Raw genomic sequence first — 21,901 nt, 5'->3', positions numbered from 1 at the left:
CGCAAAAAAATTAAACAAGCGAGTGCCTGTTTTTCCTGGCCACGGTTAGGGTCCTTGAACACAACACGAGCCTAACGTGTCATCACGTGGTATATGTCTCGACTGACAGGGGTGCAGTTCTGACGGAGAGCACCAGAACGCCACTCCAGCACTTCAGAAATTGCAGTACCGATAAGTCCATACACATGCCGCAGTTTCTGCGTGTCTGTGTCTTTAGTTGAAAGCCCAGTGGCGATCTGCTCATCTGTCATACTGATCAGACAGTCACTAACTGTGTTGTTATCATTAGCATCTGGTTAGCTAGCTATGCTAACGAATATAAGAAGCTTTGTCTACAACCAGTGAGGTAAAGGTACATCTTTATATGATCATTATAGTTATCAAAAAAATAAGAGAATAAAGTAAACAGGTATAAAATACTATATGACAGTTATTAATAAAGAAGAATACAGTTTGAAAGGGGAGTGATTTGTAAAATGTCCATACATTAAAAGAAAATCTGTTTACAGTTGTGTTTGGGTGTTGAGAGATGTGTCCATAGATCTCCTCATGTTGCTCTCAAAGTGCACCAGATTGATGCTTTTGACTTCAACTATTAAAAAAAAATCTTCCCAGGGGAGCATGCCCTCCGGACCCCCCTAGAGGAGGTTAGGTCCCCCCCCCACTTAAACCATGTTCACATGGATAGGAAACTAAATACATTTGCACACATCTTGTGTCCATATCTTTCTGTTTTGGTGGTCATGCCACACCCTGCACGTGCATGCATACGCGACTCATGGTGAGATATCTGGATTAAGAGGTTGCTTTTTCTTTGCACAGAATGAAATGAATGGGCTGTGATTTTAGTTTTTTTAAGCAGAGGTCAATAACTTGTACGGCCCTCTGAGGATATTGTAAACATTTAAATGGCCCATTAACATCGTACAGGAGACAAATAATAGCTCAAAGCAACTTATTGAAAAAATAACTATGAACTATAAATTAGTTCATTTTTGAAACCATGAACTTTAGTTCAACATTTTGAATTATGAACTATGAACTGAACTAGTTCATTTTAAAATGTGTGAACTGTGAACTGAACTAGTTCATGTAGAAAGTGAACTTTCCCAACACTGCGTGTCACATGTTCTGAATTGACATCAGAATTTATTTTAGATGAAAGCTACAGCATTCGTTAGGTTTCCCTTGGCATTTATTCCGCTTTTTGGTTTGTTTTGAATATGGGAGTAGAGTCAACACATTTGACAATGAACAGAAATGTGTACCTGACATATAATTAGTAGGCTACACAGATTCTTTAAACACACAGACCGATGAGTCTAGAGGTCTGTAATTAAAGGTAGGGTAGGTAAGAATGTAAGAATGGAGAAACCAGCTCGAGTGCGCTAGAATTTGAAAGTACACAACCGGAAAAAATCTGCCCCTTCCTTCAGACTTCCTTACAGAGCCCCTCCTCCAACACACACGAACACGAACGCGCACATGACCAATGAGGGCACGAGATAAGTTTGTGCACAGATGGAAGGCTGACAGGCAGGTAGGCCATCCAGTTATTTTAGCCGGGCCGGCTCAGATGATTGGTCTGCTTTTTACAGCGCCACGGCTTCCACAGATGACATTTTTGTATGTATTTATTGTCAAAGTATTTAATGTATTTATTGCTATCGGGATGTTAAGAGCATTCCATGGAATATAACAAAAAGTGTTTCTGAAGTGAATTACCTACCCCACCTTTAACAGTTTATCAGTAGGCTGCAGGAGATGTGGATTGTCTATGTATCTATTTGTGACCATTTTAGATCAGCTAAAGGATGAAGATGAAGGTAGTAGAAGTTAATCTGAGTGAAGAATGTATAGATCATATGTATCATTCATAATTAATGTCAAACAAGCGTGGAGAAGGTGAAATGAAGACACCAAACAAACACCAATTCATCTTTCTTTGCTTTATTCAAGATTCATCTTTTATATTTTGGTAAAAAATAAAAGCAAATTTTGGCATACAGATACATTCACTTGTCACGGATAAAAGTGTTCACTCGACTGATGTGTGTCACACTTTATCAACACCTTTCTCTAACAGCAGAGATATACTGTCCTGGATTTTTTTTTTTTTAAACTAAATACTTTTTTCTATACATAAAAAAACATCAAAGAGAGAACTTGAACATGAAATCACCTTAAGGCCCAAAAAAATAAAATCTTTCCTAGATTGTGTTAGAAAAAAATTGAGAACAAAAGCAGTTTAACGACTGCATGAAGAGCATTTGTCAATAAGCCTCGAGAACTTTGTAGGAGGAGAAGGGTTTTACAAAGTGATAGTCCAGGTTGCCGCAGTGAGGGCACTGCTGGACGTTGCTGTACTCGGAGAAATACTGCATCCCCACTCGAACGTCCACCACCGGCTTCCCGCAGTGCTTACAGTTTAGACGAGCCTGAGGAGAGAAGGAGGACGCAGGTTAATGAACAGGTCGAGAAATAAGAACATTAAAGGAATTGAGCATCATACCTAACTCACTAACTTTCAACTGCATTTCCTAGTGATAATTTTCCAACTTTATATCCATTGGTTCAAGTCAAAGGGAGTTTGAAGAAGAAACAGAGAAGGTTTTTCGCAGTCTTCTGTGTCTATGGTTCAAGTTTTTTAGGGAGGGTGGCCGGTTCGAGTCCACAGACATTTCATCTAGCTTTTAAATGTATAAAAAGCCACTAACAATAAGTGCAATAAACCTCCTAGACCAGGGGTGTCAAACTAAAGGCCCGGGGGCCAAATCCGGCCCGCCACTTCATTTTATGTGGCCCACAAGAGCTTGCAAAGAATATAATAAGTTTATTATAATGTTACGTGCCGCTTTACAGGTGAATGTTGCCCATAAACTACATGTCCCACAATGCATCTCATTGTGTGACAATGCGCAATGAAGAGACTTGCAATTATTTTCCCTAGACTTCTGCTTTCAGACGTAGTTAATTATGAATTTATAACTCTATCCGATAACAATCCAATGCAGAGGAAATATTGTAAAATAAATAATACATTATTTTATATTTATTATGTATATTTATCTATGTATATTTATATAGTCTTAAAGTTACCACCGGCCCTTCTAATTCTAATGTGGCCCACGATGAAATTGAGTTTGACACCCCTGTCCTAGACGATACACATTCAGAACATTTAGTTTGAAGTCATATTTCTGGCCACCTGATGTTTGCGATGCTCAAGTCTGTTGTTACTTTTTTTTGGTCGGTACACATTTTATGAAGGAATGCAAGGTTCTGTAGCTACTGGACATGCATTTATTATTTATTAACATCACTTCAGGGGTTTTTATTTCCATTTTAGGTTTGTATTGCTTTAACTGTCTGGTTTTATTATTCGATTTTTCCTGGTTCAAACCATGAAAAGCACAAGTGCTGCATAAGTACATTTTTCACGGCTCATTAACAGGAACAGGACACGTGACAGTAGTCTGACTGCTCTCATTCACACTGCATTATTTTCTATTTGTTTAGTAATGTGTTCCTCGTGTTCCTACCTGGCAGCAGGGGGAAGCAGCCAGTATATCGTAGGTGTACATGGTGCCCAGTTGGTGCCAGCTCCCATCCCAGCGTGACTTGCATTTGATGCAAACGATCTTGTGGACCCCTTCTAAACAGTCCACACAGATGGCGTAAAGGTGCATTAACCTGCCTGTTAGAAATAAAGAAATACAGTATAACATTTACTAAGTAACAAGTATCAGTCCATTTTCTGTTAAACAGCCAAAAGAAATCAAACAAACTCCTCCTTGCATCATCACTATACTTCTCAGTCCTGACACATGTGAATAAAAGAGGACTTTAACTGGTGTACCGCGGATCTGATTTAATTTATTTAAGAAAACAGCCAGGCATGTGCCGAAAGGAAACTTTCCCATTTCTGCTCAACGTCAGTGTTAATGCCAAAAAGCCATGACTGGAAAATGGATGCAACACGTTAATTCAACATGTTCTTTTAATGAATGCTTTTCAAACTGGAAGAAAAACAATACAATTACAATCCAAATCCCACTGTACACACGAACGCATTACCGGTCACTCCCATAGTGTTTGCTGTGACTTGTGTTGTAAAATAAGTCCTGTAAACTTCCACAACACCTCTGAACATCTTGAAGCTAAACATTTCTTTAATGTTATCTACCAGAATTTATTTGTATTAACCGTGCAGCATTAAGCAACCTCTCTCTTTCACCAATTATCTATCTACACGTGTATATTCTGCCTGCCACACAAAAGTATGAAAGGATTAATAAATCTTTCTGATGCATATTAAGCACTTTACATATTAAGCTTGTGGGACATCCCATCAAAGAAGCTTCATTCGGCCGCCATGCTAATTTACAATAATTTCTAGACTGTGCAGAAGCAAGCGGGAAATCCTTTTTGTCTACACATTATGGACTGGATTAGTCTGTCATAGTTTGTCTTAATAGAAATGAACACTTGGACATTTAAAAATAGAAAATGTAATTGGGCAAAATAACATACTATTTGTTGCAATTCATTTAAAAATAGCATATAATTATGATTTTATACTATATTTTATTCCTGATTCAAAGCAATCTGAACACCTGATGTCCTGCAGATCTGATGTTTTCTGTTGTTGAGATTAAACATTGTATCTACAGTAAAAACTGAACATATAGTTTATAGCATAAACATGTTTTTCATAATTCTTACATGGTAAATACATTTTTTGTGTGAGGCTGTGAGCGCGTATTGCTAACATCTTTGAGCTAACATGCTCCCAATAAGAATGCTAACATGTTTGAGCTAACATGCTCCCAATAAGAATGCTAACATGTTTGGCTGGTATCATATTTACCGTATTAGCATGCTAAGGATTAGCTCCAAACACAAAGTACAGCTGAGGCTTATGGGGTATCTGTTGGTTGCAGATATTTATACATAGTTTAATATTGAACACTTTACAATTTGACATCATGGTGGCACTAGGTTAAAGGATAATTGAAAACATTTACAATTCATCCTCTTGAAGCCATGATGCACTTTAAAGCAACACAAGTAGAAGTAAAACAAAAACCTCATCCTCAAAGTAGCGCTATAATGGGTTACCGAAGGGACAGAAAATGACTTTACTTACTTATGATATCACTGTGTGGTTGTTGCTCGAGTCAATCTCTATTTACTGGCTGTCACGTCTGTGCTAAGCTCGGGAAAGGTCATTATTAACTCGATTTAATACCATGTTGTCACTAGTTACACTGTATGTGCACCAACAGCATGACCTTCACCTCGTGTTGAACTCAGAACTTCCTGATACTGACCTCCCTGATCGCCAGATAATCCTTTCATACATCGCCAGCCTTGACCCCCCCCCATACCTTTTCCCACTTCTATCTTTAAATATGCAACACACTCCACTCTCTGACTTTCCCTCTGACAGTGACTGTGTCTGTATGATTGACTGCACTTTCTGGCAAGATATCAAATACAACAAAGACAGCTGAATGGTCTGATTCTTCTTCCACATTTGACAAATCAAAACGCAGACACAAAAGTAATAAGGACTTATCCTCCGGGAAACATGAACGCCTGAACCACATTTCAGTGCAATTCATCAAACATTTGTGTTGGATAAATCAGTCTGGGCTTAAGCGATGGATCAGCTGTTCGACTGTCATATTATCCCATCATTTAGAGCCACGGTGCTAACTTTGCTGATAACTTGCTTAACTTGTGAGAAGTGTTGCGAATATGTGAACCTGTGCTCCTACCATCTTTGCTGGGCAAGACTTTTCACCTACTTTTCCACCTTTTTAATCCAAAAATAGAAAAAGTGTCGCTTAAATAAAAAAGGTTTGTAATGCTCCCAACCTTTTTCAGATTTGTTTCTTCAAGTAGTATCATATATGTGAAGTGTAATAAGTATTAGCACTATTACGAGCCACGTTTAACTACTTCAACTAGTAATCGTGTCTGATCGTGTTGAAACCAGGCCTGACCTTGGAGGTGGCAGGGGACGTCGTACTCGATCTCGTCGTGGCGTGACGGGCTGAGGAACAGAGTCCCGTCCACTAAAGGGAACTGTTCAAACACAGGCAGCGCTCGGTGGCACAGCGCACAGTTCACCACGTTCCTCTGGCTCGCACTGAGGGCTGACAGGATGAACCTGCAGGGCAACACGAACAGAAACAACTTGGTTACGTCTTCTAGAGAGATTCATGAGAGATGGAATAGTTGTATCAGAGTCTTTATCAATAAGCTGAGTTCTGCTAAATCTAACGCGATGAGCAACTTCTCAGGTATCAGTGATATCATATCGTGAGGCTTGTTTACCTCTAGCATGTTGGCTCACAGCTCGTTAACGCCAATTCAGTAAATGTCAATTAACAGGCGATATTTATGTATGAAATGTGTCATTTTGAGTCTGAAAATGATAGAATCAGCCAAGGTGTCAAAAAACATCTGCTTCTGTAGATAGTTGTAGTGTCTTATGACGGTTTACATATTGGAAAATAATTACATTTGGATTTGTTTTTCTTTCTGATATATTCTTGTTTGCTGAAACATGACCATAAAAAGCTAAAAGATGCATTATAAACAAACTTAAATTGCTTTGTCATATTTATATTTGATAAATAAGCTACTAAAACAATAGCTGAACAGCAATCAATACTTGGAAAATTACTTTTTCTTATGTTTTTATCTGTTTAATTTGGAACTATTTTGTTTCTACCCAAATAAGCCCACCACTCGTGTCACTGAGCATGGTGTGGTTTGGTAGAAAACATGTTCCTACATGAAACTGCTCACAAAATATCTGTGGATTATCTCGAGTCACCCGGTCATGATCTCTAGAAAGATTTCATATGTGTGTCTCTTGAGCACCACAAACAAAGTGCCATTTAGATCCAAACATTTGAGGGAAGGCAATACCTCCAACACACAAAATATGTTGTTTTTTATATTAAAGTGTATTGTCTCTTTAATGCACCGTGTACCTGCGCAGCTCTTCTCCCTGCCCGGCCTGGGCGTCGTCCTCCATGCGGACGTGGTAGGTGTTGAGTTTGTGTCGGGGGACGTGGGTGAGGAGCTCCGAGAGGTCCAGCCTCCTCAGGAACTGCACTGGGTGAGAGTGGGCTCCGTCACCCACACTGCCCGAGCTGAGGCGCTGGTGCAGGGGCAGAGAGAAGGACAGCGGCAGGGGGATCACACCGGGGTCCAGGTGAGCTCCACACCCAGAGGCTCCCATCGAACACCCCCCCCGACCCAGAGCTCCTCCCACCAGCAGGTGTTTCCTCTGCGGGTCCATGTGCACGGCCGATTTGAAGAACTCCCCCAGCTGACGGGACCCTCGCAGTCCCGCTGCTCCAAGCACAGCGCTGGGGGAGAAAGGGAAGCCAGCTGGAGGAGACTGACCCGGGGAGTCGCATGGAGACCTCAGAGGAGGCCCCAGGGAGAAGGGTCCTCCTGCTGGGAGTCCCCCTCCTGCTGCTCCGCTCTCTGTGGAGTTCTGACGCTCCATCGAAGCTCTCCGAGGAAACTCCTGACTCGAGGCTCTGTGGGGAAGCTTCCCTCCCCCCATGGCCCCCAGAGGTTTGCTCCTCTTCGGCTCCTCGTAGAGCCCGTCCCCCGACGCTCCTCCGCTGGACCCGTTCCTGCCCGCGCTCCTCTCCGACGGCTTCTTCTTCCTCTCCTCCTGCGAACGCTTCACCTGGTACCAGTCGGTGTCTTTCTTCAGATGGCCCTGTCCGCAGCGGCAGGAGCAGAACCTGAAGGCCAGGTCGTAGCCCTTCTTGGTCCACATGTTCTGCCGGCACTGCTTCTCGTTCCAGGAGCGCGCCCGGCCGATGCAGTTGAACTGGATCAGGATGGAGCTCTCCCACTCGTAGAAGCACTGAATGTGCATCCAGTGGCCGTACGGGCAGAGCTCGCTGTTGCAGAGAACGCGCTGATAGTCGTCCTTCTCCAGGTCGATGGGGCGGGCCCAGCTGCAGCCGAGGGGGGTCGCACACTGAGCGTCTGCAGGAGGAAACACAGGAGGGGTTATTTTGTCGTATTGTCTTCTCTAATCCCCACAAGAGACAGGTTTTTTCAACTCACGTGTGTGATATTGTACTGAATCTTAGACTGCATCGTCTATTGAGAAGTCAATTATCATTCGTTAGAAAATAATGTGACAAGAATCAGAATCCCTTTAGTCATCCCACAGAGGGCACATTTACATTTGTGACAGCAGAAAAGAGCCAAAGACTTAATGTTACGTAGAAGCATTAAAACAATTAAGCAAAACAAGTTTGTAATAATCACCACTTTTTTTATGAGGTGGTATTGTCTCTTGGCATTACATATGTTCCCTATTGTTTTTCATGTAGTTCTTTCTTTTCATCAAATTGTTGTCGACTTTTTTGTTTTTTGCTTATTCTGTAAGCCTTTGTGTCTTTTGTTTTATAAGATTGTGCAAAGTGTTCTTCTATTTTTTGCCACTTTACAATAAGACTACCCTTATAAAGGGTTCATAAATTCATGCATTCATCACTTCACGACTTGACTACTGCCATACCATCCAACCTAATCAATAAACTCCAACATATCCAGAACTCTGCTGCCCGCCTCCTCTCCCACACCCGCTCCCGAGACTACATCACTCCCGTCCTCCAGAACCTCCACTGGCTCCCCGTCCGTCAAAGAATCAACTTCAAAATCCTCCTCATTACTCACAAAGCCCTCAACAATCAGGCCCCCCCCCCCCCCTACGGTACCTCACAGACCTGCTGCACCACCACGCCCCTTCCCGCTGCCTCCGCTCATCAGAAGCCAACCTCTTATCCATCCCCACCCGCACCAATCACCGGACCTGGGGGGACAGAGCCTTCTCCGTCGCTGCCCCCTCCCTCTGGAACTCACTCCCCCAACCCATCAGAGACTGCACTGACCTCACCACCTTCAAAGAACTCACCTCTTCAATCTGGCTTTTAATGTGTGATTGTTTTTGTATTATTTGACTTTGACTTTAACTATATATTTATTTGTTGTTCCTTCCTTTTCTTTTCCCTTCATTATATCTGTAAAGCGTCTTTGAGCACCTGTAAAAGCGCTAACAAATTAAATCTATTATTATTATTATAAAGGGTTTATAATTAGGTTATGAATTAGGTTGTAAACACTTTATTAATCATTAAGAACCATTTATAAACCAGTTCTAACGTAGTTTTCATACCTCAACACAGGCTCACTATTTGGAAAGATGACTAAGCCTTATATTGACTACTTAGCGAGAATCAACTCAGTGAGCAACAGATACCAAGGATGCTGGCTGATGAAGAAGACAAAGCAAGCCAGGTAGCCAATAAGGCTTAGCAGTACAGATAAATGTGGGCTCACTATTTGGCAAGCAACCATCCACAGTCGCCCTGTTTATCTCATGTCTTATAAAAGCTTATTAATGACTTGTAAAGTGTTCACAACCTAATTAATAAATGAATTACAAACTATTCGTAAATCCTTTTATAAGGGTAGTCTTATTGTAAAGTGGTACCTCTGCTTTCTGTTGGTTTCGTCTCCTTGAGTTGAGGGGAGGTCATGTTAACTTTGTCTTTTTGATTTGTTCTCTTTATGCAGCACAATTAAGTAAAGTATAAATTCCAAAGGAAACTCAAAACAGGTTTTTTTTATTTAGAGCTGCAACTAAGGACTATTGTCATTAACGATTAATCGGTCAATTATTGTTCCTATAAATAAATGAAGTTGGTATTTTAAACATTGTAAGGCAGACAATAATGCCCTACATTATCTGAGAGCCTGAGGGGATGATGACAATCAGGACACATAAGAAGCTAAAGAACAGTTTGGAGATGTTTTGGTTTCGTCTGAGTGAACTATGAAGCAGTCTCTCCACCATGAGATCCATATCAACTAAACAACATGAGGTGAGAATGTTGAGAGAGAGACTTCAGTGTCCTCCTCGCTGCCTCATCGCCGTCGATTTATGAAATTCAACTAGGCCATCCAAGCTGTGAGCGGCTCTATTCAAGCTCTGCCAACTGTCAAGTCTGGATGTGAATCAAGTGAATGTGGGCACACACTCTCTGCAAGAAGTGGCACACACTGTGGGAGTGTGTGTGTGGGTGTGTGTTGGAGATAGTTTCCTTTTCCCTTTTCAGTCAATGTCAGCGAGGGTTCTTCTTCTCCCTTTTAAGTTCACCACAGTGGCGATAAAATCTATATAATGCATTTTTACCCTGTGCTTCATTTTAGTGGATACGACTGATAAAGTTAAGCTTGAATGAATCTTTGAATGAATCTTGCGTGGACACACTAAACCCAGGATTAAACAATAGCTCCAATGTTGGGCCGCAGCTACTGATTGTTTTCTTGGTAAATCCATTAATGAAAGGTCAATAGTATACAATTGGAAAATAGAGAAAAATGCAAGATGTCATATTAAAATGGCTTGTTTTTGTCAACATCAGTAAAGGTATTTAAGTTTTAAACTGAAAAGTGCAAAAATGAGAACATATTTGAAAACAAAAATCGCTCTCATGTTAAGCCTGTCTGCTTAAAAGGTCCCATGTCATGCTTTTCCGGTTATTCCCCGTCCCCTTGTTGTTATGAAGCTTGTTCTGCATGTAAACGGTCTGCAGAGTCACACACCCTTAAAGTACACCCTGGAGCGAGTAAAGCTCTAACACAGAAAATACCTGTCTGTGCTGCCCCAGAAAGCCTCGTGGGAGATTTCTCTTTTTCTTCTGAGTATAGTGACGTAATCTTACTCAGGTCCAAATGGACCAATCCGTGGAGCTCCACACACACACACACACACACACACACACACACACACACACACACACACACACACACACACACACACACACACACACACACACACACACACACACACACACACACACACACACACACACACACACACACACACACACACACACACACACACACACACACACACACACACACACACACACACACACACACACACACAGCCTTGTCTTTTCTCAGCTGCTGCTCCACGGATTTCTCCACCAGTAATCCAGCAGACACTGTCCGCTCAAAGGGCGCAGCAGTGAGCCCCGCAAAGTCCCGCCAACACGGCACCCAGACCCCACGCAGCATTCTCATCTGTTTGTCATCACTGGTGTCATTTTCTGGTTGCTAACAAACGCCTTTTCAACACATAAACACTGATGTCCAGCTGTAACGGTGGTGGACTCATCAGAACAGAGTGGGCGAGCTGACCAATCAGAGCACAGTGGGCTCACAGGGAGGAGGGGGCAGGAGCTCCAACAGGCCGTGTAGGACAGAGAGTGAACACACAGACTATACAGAGATGCTGTTTGAGAAACCAATGTGAGTTTGGAACATTGAACGATGTAAATCTATTCTAGTCGACCTCAACAATGGAATTATGATCAGTAGAAATGGCCATGACGTGTGACCTTTAAAATAGTATTTAAATGATAAATCATCAAATATAGTTTGCTGTTGTGATTATGAGAAACATTTTTAAGCTATAGCATATTATATATAATGACTAAAAATGCACTCATGTTAACAAATATGCATACAACTTAAGTACATTTATACATTTCTAAAGCAATGTATAACAAGTTAATAAAGTTACTCAAAGGGTTTTACAGTACATATATATAAAGGACAATAATCTATTAATGTCCTAGTTTTTTGTAATAACTATGTTTGTTTTAAACACATTTGTACTGTTTTTTAAGTGCAGTTTGACTTTTGTTCTAGGTATTGTTTACTGTATGGGATGAAGTTGCGCTTGAGTACGCAGACCAGTGGCGAGCTGTCAGTATTACTCCTGAGTCTCAACCAAAAGCTGTGTGGGGGTGCGCTTCAGGAAAACACAGCTGAGGCCTGCATAGCAACCTGAACCTACACAACCGATGTGAAATAACATCGATTATTAAAGTGGACTGACTTTGAAAGAAGTGTGCATTGACCCGCTGAAGGTGCATTTGATAACAAGAGGTGCTATTTTCATAGGTGATAACCTGTTTTCCATACGGAGCTGGGGCACCGATACGGAGCTGGGGCACCGATACGGAGCTGGGGCACCGATTTCCATTGCACACTTTGACACATTACAGATTTCTAGCTAATCGGGCTCTACTGAAATGTGATAAAACAACAGTAAAGACTGATTTTGAATACACAAAAAGCGCTTTCCAATGCTGCTTACATGCAACACCTGTCTCAGGAATATTTCTACTTGTTTGCCTGTTGTTCTCTTAATCTCCTGCACCAAAACAAACAGCACTTGCCCTTCAAACCAGTGTTTAACAACTCACACAAACCACCAGTTCAATGCAGTGGAGAACTACGTGCAGGTTAACATGCACAACAACGACGGAACAAAATCCACTCCTTCATACAAGGCCTCAAGTCGTGATCGAGTATTATGTGCACACAATCAAACCCCCATTAAACTGACAGCCGTTTAAATAGAAGTTGGGAAGAAGTGGAGTGGAGGGGTGTATGCATGAGCCCTTTGCAAACGTCGCAGTGCATGCATGTCACAGTCGCACAGACAGGAAGGCAGCATCACTAAACTTCTACATGTGAGTGTGTGTGTGTGTGTGTGTGTGTGTGTGTGTGTGTGTGTGTGTGTGTGTGTGTGTGTGTGTGTGTGTGTGTGTGTGTGTGTGTGTGTGTGTGTGTGTGTGTGTGTGTGTGTGTGTGTGTGTGTGTGTGTGTGTGTGTGTGTGTGTGTGTGTGTGTGTGTGTGTGTGTGTGTGTGTGTGTTTCCTCTCACCACTGGAGCGGTCGTGTCTGGGTGCAGCAGCAGCCGCCGCGGCCGCGCCTCCTGTTGCGGCCGCACAGGCTCCATTTTCCTGCTCATCTCCGCTGCTGTTGGTGCGTTTGCTTTTCTTCCCCTTGTTGTTCTTCTGGTTGGGCATTGTACGCGGATTCGGACGTCAGTGGTATTCCTCGACCTCTGTTATCAACGGCTGCTGCTATCAACGCTGTCTGACATTTCTGTGGACTCCATTTCTGCAGCCGTGGTGCTTTTGTTGTTGTTGTTATTATTGTTTTTGTTATTGTTGTTGCAGGTTTTTTCTTCTTTGTGTTGTTTTTTTGGAGTCTTCTTGCACGACAGGCTGCGTCAAGTGCAGGTATTGTGCAGTAGTTTTAAAGAATTAGCTGCTGTTACCTTTTAGGAGCGAAGGCGTGTCCGTCTCTTGTTTTGATTCCTGCTCTGCTGTTTTCTCCCCCCCCTGACGTCACATGACCCCGCCCCCTTCAACCACTGATGCTGCGTTCATGCACTGTGCGACAAGTCGGATTTTAAAGCTTCGAAACGAGAACCGCAGTGACGCGTCCTAAAACCCGGATCTAAACTCTTTCCGGTTCCTTCGTCAAAAACGCAATGCAATTTCTCCATAGGATTTTGGAAAATAGCTCGAAATAAGGTCTGTGGTTGAAACACATTTAAGAGACGGATCACGTTTTGTTCAGCCGGATAATCTCCACATGTCTACCCTACTTTTATAATTTTCGAAGCATAAATCTAGTCGCAAGAAACAAAATGCTAACGTTATGCTATAAAGGAACTACAGCAGGGTCGCTGCTTCAACGTCACGCCAATTTAAGATCCATATTCAAACATACAGATTGTAAATGGTACGAGTTGAAGTGTTTGTTTGAACAGTTTGCAGGAGGCAGGGACTTGCTTTCAAGCAGAACAAGGAAAACGAACTTAGCGGGAGTATTTTACGTGTTCGGTGTAATGACGTAAAACGGCCTGGACAACTTCTGTAGTCCTATTCAGCCACTTGTTAACAACCATCGTTTTTCAGACACGTAAACTCTTCAAAAATCACCAGCGGGGTCACTGCTGATGTATTTAATGTCGTAGAACAAAACGTGATCTGTCTCTTCAATTTGTGTCAAACACAGACCTTATTTGGAGCTATTTTCCAAAATCCATGGAGAAATTGCATTGCTTTTTATCGAAGGAACCGGACGTGGTAAAAATGCTAACTTACTTCCGGGTTTTAGGACGCGTCACTGCGGTTCTACGTTTTTTATTTTGCTTATATATCCAAAAATAATGACAAAAGGAATAAAATAAAAATAAGCCTTTATAGGAGTACACAATCTAATAAAACAGTACAGGATATTAACAAAGAACATTATAATTTAGTGGAGTGTAATATTGTATTTGATAAAGGTATAGTAATATAATATAACAACATTAAACACATATATTTAGCATACCTAAGTATTATAAATAATAAATGTAGTGTAATGTAACTACATACGTCCAGTAAAGCACAAGTACCTCCAAATTGTACTGAAGAACATAACTTTATTAAATGTATTTATTTACTTAAATTACAACACAAATAACATACTTAATGGGTCAAAATTGAAAGTTATGCATACATATTAGAGTTGTGCTCCTTATGCATAAGAAAGGCCTTTCTAAGTGTTTTATTATTAAACATATTGTATTGTTAAAATGTGTTAGTAGCATTTTCCTGTTGTGAACTGGGGTTATTACAAATGTTTCATAGACTGTAGAAGTCTGCCATGTGTTCTGTAACTTGCACATACTTAAGTATCTAAAAAATGTTACTGCAATATATTTTTCATCACTGATCACGATGCATAGTTCATAGTACAATATTTCAGATATCCCTGCAGTACCTGAATGCATCACCAGACATAAGAAGTTGATGAGAAGTAATAAATGTCACATACCTGTGGGCAGGCATCACTGTCTAATTAAGCAGATATGACCGCACACATGTCATCAACCTAACAACATTACAACAAGAATAAATGAGAGGTAACTGGAGCTTTGCAGCATTTCAATGTACAGTATACATCAAAGTACATGTATAACAAGCATTGGTATTTGAAAGTTTCCAAATATTTTCAGTATTTAAAGAAGACAAAACAATATATTCTCTTGGAGGGAAGTGGGGCGCCAAACTCCATTCATAAATCTTGCATTTTAAAGATTTCATGCTTTTCGGATAATTTTCAAAATTGTTAATCAATTTACAAAACAGCAGCAGCTCCTATTCTGCTTATTTCAAATGCAACAAGCTGTTCTATTTCAAATTCTATCCCTGTCTTTACCATAATATTCCTGCAGCAAAACACACCATAGTTGCTCGTAAAATAACGGGGAAAACCAGTTGCATGAATTCAAAATAATGTAAAATAATGTACATTGACGACTGAACAAACTAAACTAAACCCACTTCATTTATAACGGAATTTTTTTAAGCAAAATTGTAAACACTTATTTGAAAGTAAAAATAAAACATGCATTTTCATGGCCTCTCAATCAATCAATGTTTATTTATATAGCCCAATATCACAAATGTTACATTTGTCTCAGTGGACTCCACAGTTTGTACGGAATATCAGTATGACAAAACGACACCCTCTGTCCTTAGACCCTCACATCGTACAAGGAAACACTTCCAGAGAAACCCCGCAGTTTAAAGGGAACATGGGAGAAACCTCAGGGAGAGCAACAGAGGAGGGATCCCTCTCCCAGGACGGACAGACGTGCAATAGATGCCGTGTGTAAATCGAAAAGATAATACATTTATAACATAGGTAGACCAAATGTTTGGAAATGCATGTGTCTGTAATAAGAAGATGAATCCACGAGGATGTCAACAATCCTGTGGGAGCCATCAGGGCAGTAGTATGATGAGACATCTACACATGCAATAAAGTAGCTTGTCTAGTCTGAGTGGAACATTATAATATAAATACAAATAATAATTTCAGTGTTGTTGAGATGTGTTTCGAGATTTAGAGTTGTCAGAAAAATCACACAACAAAGCAGGTTCAAGGTTTCAAGTGTAAAGATTTTATTCGTTGCAGGTTTCCACAGTAACAGAAACCTTAGTATGTTTAGGAATGTGTTATTGCCAACACAAGCAGACAGTAATGACGCACATAAACACATCATGCAGGCATCCCATTGGTTCACAGGAATGGCTTGAGGTATCGGCACCGCTCTGATCACAACTCTCTCCTCTTGCTAAAGTTTAATTGTGCTGTAAATCGCAATTATGTTCAGCCCACTCACAGTTTGTTTCCTCCTTCCTCTTGCTTTTCCTCCCTTTATCCCAAAACATTTCAGACTTCTATTCAACCGTTTGTGTTGTTTTTCTGTTGATTACATTTTGCCCTACTGGCTACATTTCAGCAAATGTCATAATTTGAATAAGCTCTTCTGGTTTTCCTTTCCGTTATCCATCTTTGCCACCAACGCTAGCACAACATCCCATACGGTTCAGAGATAAGTAATAACATAATTCAAGTGAAGCTGAAATCAAACGGCGTAAAGGATTTAGCTAGGTTGACAGAACAGCAGTGAGTGTGAAATGGGTCTTTTAAAACTTGCAGATAAGGCGTGGTCTCTCTTCTTGGGATATGTAACGCGTGATATTATGCAGGAGAAGAAGCTGAATGTGTGGAGATTATTGGTGTTCCTAGGTTTTTTCCACGAGAGCAGCTGCAGCCACTTACCGGTGGTCAAAATAAACAAGATATTATGACATCAATTAGATTAAATAATATAGACATGATATGACATATTGAACCATGAAATTGTTAACTAACCCAATAGATATTTTAAACTCAGTTTATGAAATGCTGATTGGCTCTGCTTCTTTTCAAAATAAAATAGTTACAGGTTGTGTTTTATTTGAAAAGATTTCCCACACCGTTTTATTTCCAAATTACCGCTGACCCTTTTGGGTCCTTTCATTTTTTAAGTTAAAATACACTTTATGAAAAGGACATTTTAAAATAAAAGCAGCTGGAATAAAAATAAAAATGACCCGTCATGTTATCTTGAAAAAAAGCAGAATGTGACAGAATTTCATCAAATTGATTGAGTTAAAAAGTGTATCAGATTATTTTACAATTTCAGGTTATCACCACATGTTAGTCTATATTTATTCATATGATTACCTATTTCATAATATCTTATTTATTGTTTCAATTTGGACCACATTGGGCTCCCGTATCTGTTCCAAAAAAGGTCATCATGCCTGATCTGCAAGTTTCATTTCCCTACAGAATAATGGGTGGCAAATTAAAAAAACTAATACAACTATAAATGCACATCTTGTGTAACAAGTAAGACACCTAATTTGAGCTACAGGACAATTATCAAACATAATTTGGTTGCGTCCATTTGGTCCTGAGAAACACTGAGAATGAATCTTTCGCACCAATAACCCTGTAATTATTACACAAAAACATAAATTACATGAGAAAAACACCCGCCGTCTGCTCGTCGACTGTTTCTTAGGAAAGGCAAGATTTGGAATCTGTTTAGCAGACAAAATTCATTATAGATCACATGTAAAAAGATGGAATAAAAACTAGTCTAGCAGATTGCAACAAGTACAAAATGGTGCAAAAGTCTTTCTTGAAATGCACTTGTCTTAGTAGTTTCTATCTCCAAAAGCACTGGTGTAATAATGTCTTTTTACAAAGTCCACAAGAGGTAGTAGAAATGTCTTCTGCAAACAAATGGAATCGCCACTTGGGGACACTTTTGGTGGACGCACACTACCTGTGGTCTTACAGCTGTACTAGATTCAAGGTGAGAAGACATTCTCGCTGATAAGGAACAATTGACCTAGTACAGCTTTTAAAAGTAGCATCTTTTACAAACAATGTGTAAAGATCAGAGTGCTCCAATTAAAGATGTGACGAAGAATTTAGTTGGAGTTGCTAAATGTCTCCAGTTCTTAGTCTATTATCCTGACACTGACACAATCAAGAGAGGCATTTGCTTGTAAAAGTTACATTTTAGTGTAATTCCTCTAAAGATGAACACAAAAAAAACCTGAATGAAGGCGTTGCACAAATGAGTAAAATCCTGATTTGTGCGTTTATAGCAGTCTATGGTTTGTAGTCTTAAAAGTGTATCAAAAGGACATCTCAGACCCTTGGTTGATAACACAGCAGGGCCTGAGAAGGAGAGAAACACCATCTGAAAATATAAACGTTAGCCCCTGATAACCTAAAAGATTATCCAATAACTTGTTTAATACCGTTTTGGCACAATGAAATCATATGCAGTTATGCCAGCTGGGTCCATACGTGTACAGTTTGAGCTAATCTGTTATGTTTAAATTGAAATACTGAGCATTGCACGTGAAGGAAGAAAACAAGCCGCTACAGAAGCTCAGTATTTGAGGGGATTCAGGAAGTTGCTTGAAGGCCATGTGGTACAAACATTAGGCCTTATTCCTGCAGCAGAGTGATACTGACGCTATCATGTACGCCCTGCAGCAGCAACTCGCTGTCGTATTTGACCACCTTCCTCTTCTTGGCCGCCTTCAGGGTGCCCACCAACGCCTCGAAGATGTTGGCACACTGGTCGTCGTTGAATAAGACCCCGAACGTCACGCTGGTTTGACCGTCGGCATCTGAAATAAGAGGCAGATTGATATATATCTTAAAAGTAATAATGCAAACGAATGTCTGTATTTATGTATAATTGGCCAAGACTTGGAAGGAAAGGGGTAATGTATATGTGTGTATGTGAGCAATAACATGTAGATTGGAGTGGTCTGTAAACTGAGGCGGGTGTGATTTTTATACATCTCCATGTATGTTATATATTTGTGGAATAAATAAAAAAGGTAAAAAAAAAAAAATAAGAAAAAAGAGCAATAATTCTCTGAGCTTTCAGGTGTTGTTATTTCATTTAATCGTTATTTGAGAAGGGACAACGCACATTGATGAACACTTAATTAATGCTTCAAATATAAATCTGCCGGATTTTAGCTTTGAGCTCATTTCCTCCCGTAGTCCCGTCACATACCACATTTAAGAACATGACATTTATATACATAGCAAAAATAAATACATGATATGCAGAAAGAGCATGAGCAGCATATACAAGCATTAACCACATGGCGGTACAATGTAGCAGCTACGACATATAAAGTGCAGGAGAAGATACAAGTGCTTGTGTTAAAGTGCATTTAGCGGTGATTGCATGTCTGTTTGTTTCTCAACCATTCTTTGAGTTGACCTTTAAAGCTATTGAGAGTGGGACAATCCCGTATCTCAGTTGGGAGGCTGTTCCACAACGAGCTGCCCTTAATGGAGAGGACATTTTGTCCAAAAGTGGTCCGTCTGCGGTGGACTTCACAGTCTCCTCTGGCTTCTGACCTAGTGCAGCGTCCAGTGTGTTTTGTGTGGATGAATTCCCCTAAAGGCGGGGGGGGGGGGGGGTCCATGTAAACGTTTATAAAAAAAACACATACTTTTAAAAGACTTACAATTGTCAAAACTCAAGAAATTGTGTTTTTCAAGGATTTCCCCAAATTAGTCTTGAATACATGGGAATTAAAAGTGCAGTCACCCAATGCAATACTCCTCCTTTTTTTTATTCAGCAAATTGCCGTCAACATCTTTAAGCCAAAAAAGGCCAAAATAGTTAATAACAGGTTAAACCAATTACATTAAATGTCAGCCAACAACTCCTTAGTAATTGGCTTGAAAAATATTGGATTAGTGTGAATATTGTATTTTTTGGATGCAACCGTTAGCAGTATGAGAAAAATAAAGAGCTTTTTGAACATTAAAGCAGGGAGACATGTCACAGTAGGGGCACAGAATACAAATATGAACCAACACATTAGCATAAAAGGGCCTCTTTAAGAGATGTCTTGAGACTCAATACAAGTGAAGACGGAAGGCTTTGTAACCGGACACTGGTTTATTTGTTTCAGGGCAGTGAGCAAAGGTCAATTACTGATCAACATGACATGATTGCATGTTTATGGTTCATTAGAATTCATAGCATGAACATGGTTAATTAAACACGGTAAGATGAAACACATCACAATGAACCTCTAATAGGCGTACAGAATATAGCACCGACTTACTTTTACTGCCAAGTCGCTGAATCTCCTCCACCAGCCGTTTGACTTCATGGTCGACATTCATTGTTGCTAGAAGGGGTAAAGAACATCTAATTAATTACCACTTCTTAGCTTAACAAAAGTGTTTTTTAAACCGTGTACACAGTGCAGAGGAGACGAGCAATTGGTCATGCTACTTTCTTGCAGGGGGGAGACAACAAAAATGGTGTCATTTTAATGTCCTGTTGCTAAAAAGTAAATGTATTCTTAAATATAGGATCCCTAATTTTCGTAAATGCTTAATACATGAATCAGCGTGTAATTTAGTTACCATTTGTTTTAACAATCCTTACTGATATCGAAATGTTGGACCACATATAATGTGATATAGTCACTTCAAAAAATGTCTTTCTTTGCCAAATTCTCAAAAGGGGGATACTATTTCAGAAGAAAATATAAAATTATAATTTCTCACATAAATACATTTGATTATCAGAGACACAGTTGCAATTTTGCCCGAATAGTGAATGGGATTAAAACATGTTTGAATCAAAATTAAGTTTTTTTTGGTATTTTCTTTTATGTCGAATTCTCAAAAGGCGGATAACTATTAAGAAAAGAATATAAATTACAATTTCTCACGTCATTAAATGTGATTATTAGGGAGATTGGTGAACGGGGTCTGGGACAAAGGTTATCTTCTTACAATAAACGGCCATTAAAAACGAAACTAAAATGCCTTTTTCATTCATCAAAAGCACACTAACAAAAGCATAATCGATGCATTTAATTCTAGATTTATTAAATGAAGGATTTAATAAATGTATAAATAAATAGTGCAGTATTGAGATGAACGGAGCAGGCTGCAACAAGAACAGGGCGTAGCCTACTGTGATCAATGCGGAAATTGTACCGTTAGCATTCAGAGCTAGCCTTCACTGAGCACAAATCCTCATTGTAATTCATGCATTTCAAACATGTGCAGTCATTCTTTAGTTCGGGTTTATATTTACAGTCTAAATGTGTCTTAAATTGCTTCAGGTACAAAAGAAAGACTTTGAATGAGCACCGGATACGAGCTTGCCCCGGTATTGTAGCTTCTTACGTTCAACACATGATCCGCTGAAAACGGATATTATATGTGGTGAAGGAATAATGTAATACAAGTCAACATAAAACCAGTTTGTATGTAACATTAACATATTTACCTTTTGTTTTATGGTTCTGGATCCTAATAAGAAGATGACCGACTTTCTGATGAATCTGCTCCGGTGAATGATGCTGATGCGTTCAGGGTCTGCTCGGAAATGATATTCTTTGTCTTGGTGCACTGATTGATTTCTCCATGTCATTCATTTCGACAACGTCATTTTATAACAGAGCGAAGGTTTAAAAAAGTAAACAGATGAATTACTGTAAATGAATTATGAAAAATAAGTAAAATACTGAATTAAAAATAAATATATATATTGGGACCAAGGATTATGGAGGTTTTAATAATACATAGTCAAAGAACACAATGTTCACACTATTCCTAACACACTGTTATATACATATAAATAATCCTATTCGAATATTAAATAGTATTAAAAGAGCTTTTTACCAATACCTAATGGCTCAGTGTGCAAACAATCACTAATAACGGTCATACTATGTGACTGGGAGCTTCAGAAAATGTAAAAAAAAGTTACCTTTTTCTCAAGGGGGCAGCTGTAAAATATTAAAATGCATGAAAAGATGTGGGTCACGGGGTCTTTCACAGATAATCAGATTTCCCATAACCCTTAAAGGCACCATTAAAGTTTATCTGACTTCATCGTGACACAGCTTTCAGGGAATCCTTATATGGCAATATTTTTTTGTTGTAATCAAGCCTTTGGAGCAGTGGCGTTACATTTACACAAGCACACCAGGAAAGGAAATGTCTCATTTCCTTTACACAGAACATTTCCAGCATCACAAGTTAACTGTGACCTTTCAATCACTGC

General features: G+C 39.9%; 2 protein-coding genes across 3 annotated transcripts; both read right to left on the bottom strand.

The window, feature by feature from the left end:
• Positions 1-1,934: 1,934 nt before the first annotated feature.
• On the bottom strand, positions 1,935-13,390 carry heca (hdc homolog, cell cycle regulator). Of its 2 annotated transcripts, none has more exons than XM_034076726.2 (5): positions 12,800-13,306; positions 7,011-8,031; positions 6,012-6,178; positions 3,543-3,697; positions 1,935-2,438 (listed from the first exon to the last, which is right to left on the bottom strand). In XM_034076726.2, exons 1-5 carry the CDS (start codon positions 12,942-12,944, stop codon positions 2,274-2,276), a joined length of 1,653 nt encoding a protein of 550 aa, XP_033932617.1. In that variant the 5' UTR covers positions 12,945-13,306; the 3' UTR covers positions 1,935-2,273. The 2 variants fall into 2 exon arrangements, with proteins under 2 accessions (XP_033932617.1, XP_071057978.1); XM_071201877.1 differs by lacking the exon at positions 1,935-2,438 and adding an exon at positions 4,871-4,930 and having other exon boundaries at positions 3,624-3,697; positions 12,800-13,390.
• Positions 13,391-15,860: 2,470 nt separating this feature from the next.
• Positions 15,861-21,228, bottom strand: abracl (ABRA C-terminal like). The gene is made up of 3 exons (XM_034075981.1): positions 21,122-21,228; positions 19,938-20,003; positions 15,861-18,467 (listed from the first exon to the last, which is right to left on the bottom strand). The coding sequence occupies exons 2-3, from the start codon at positions 19,996-19,998 to the stop codon at positions 18,283-18,285; spliced, it is 246 nt and encodes an 81-aa protein (XP_033931872.1). The 5' UTR covers positions 19,999-20,003; positions 21,122-21,228; the 3' UTR covers positions 15,861-18,282.
• Positions 21,229-21,901: the final 673 nt, after the last annotated feature.

Source organism: Pseudochaenichthys georgianus, chromosome 24, assembly GCF_902827115.2.
Source record: "Pseudochaenichthys georgianus chromosome 24, fPseGeo1.2, whole genome shotgun sequence".
Classification (NCBI taxonomy): domain Eukaryota; kingdom Metazoa; phylum Chordata; class Actinopteri; order Perciformes; family Channichthyidae; genus Pseudochaenichthys; species Pseudochaenichthys georgianus.
Note: the sequence above shows the minus strand (reverse complement) of the source record. Positions and strands in the feature narration are given on the sequence as shown.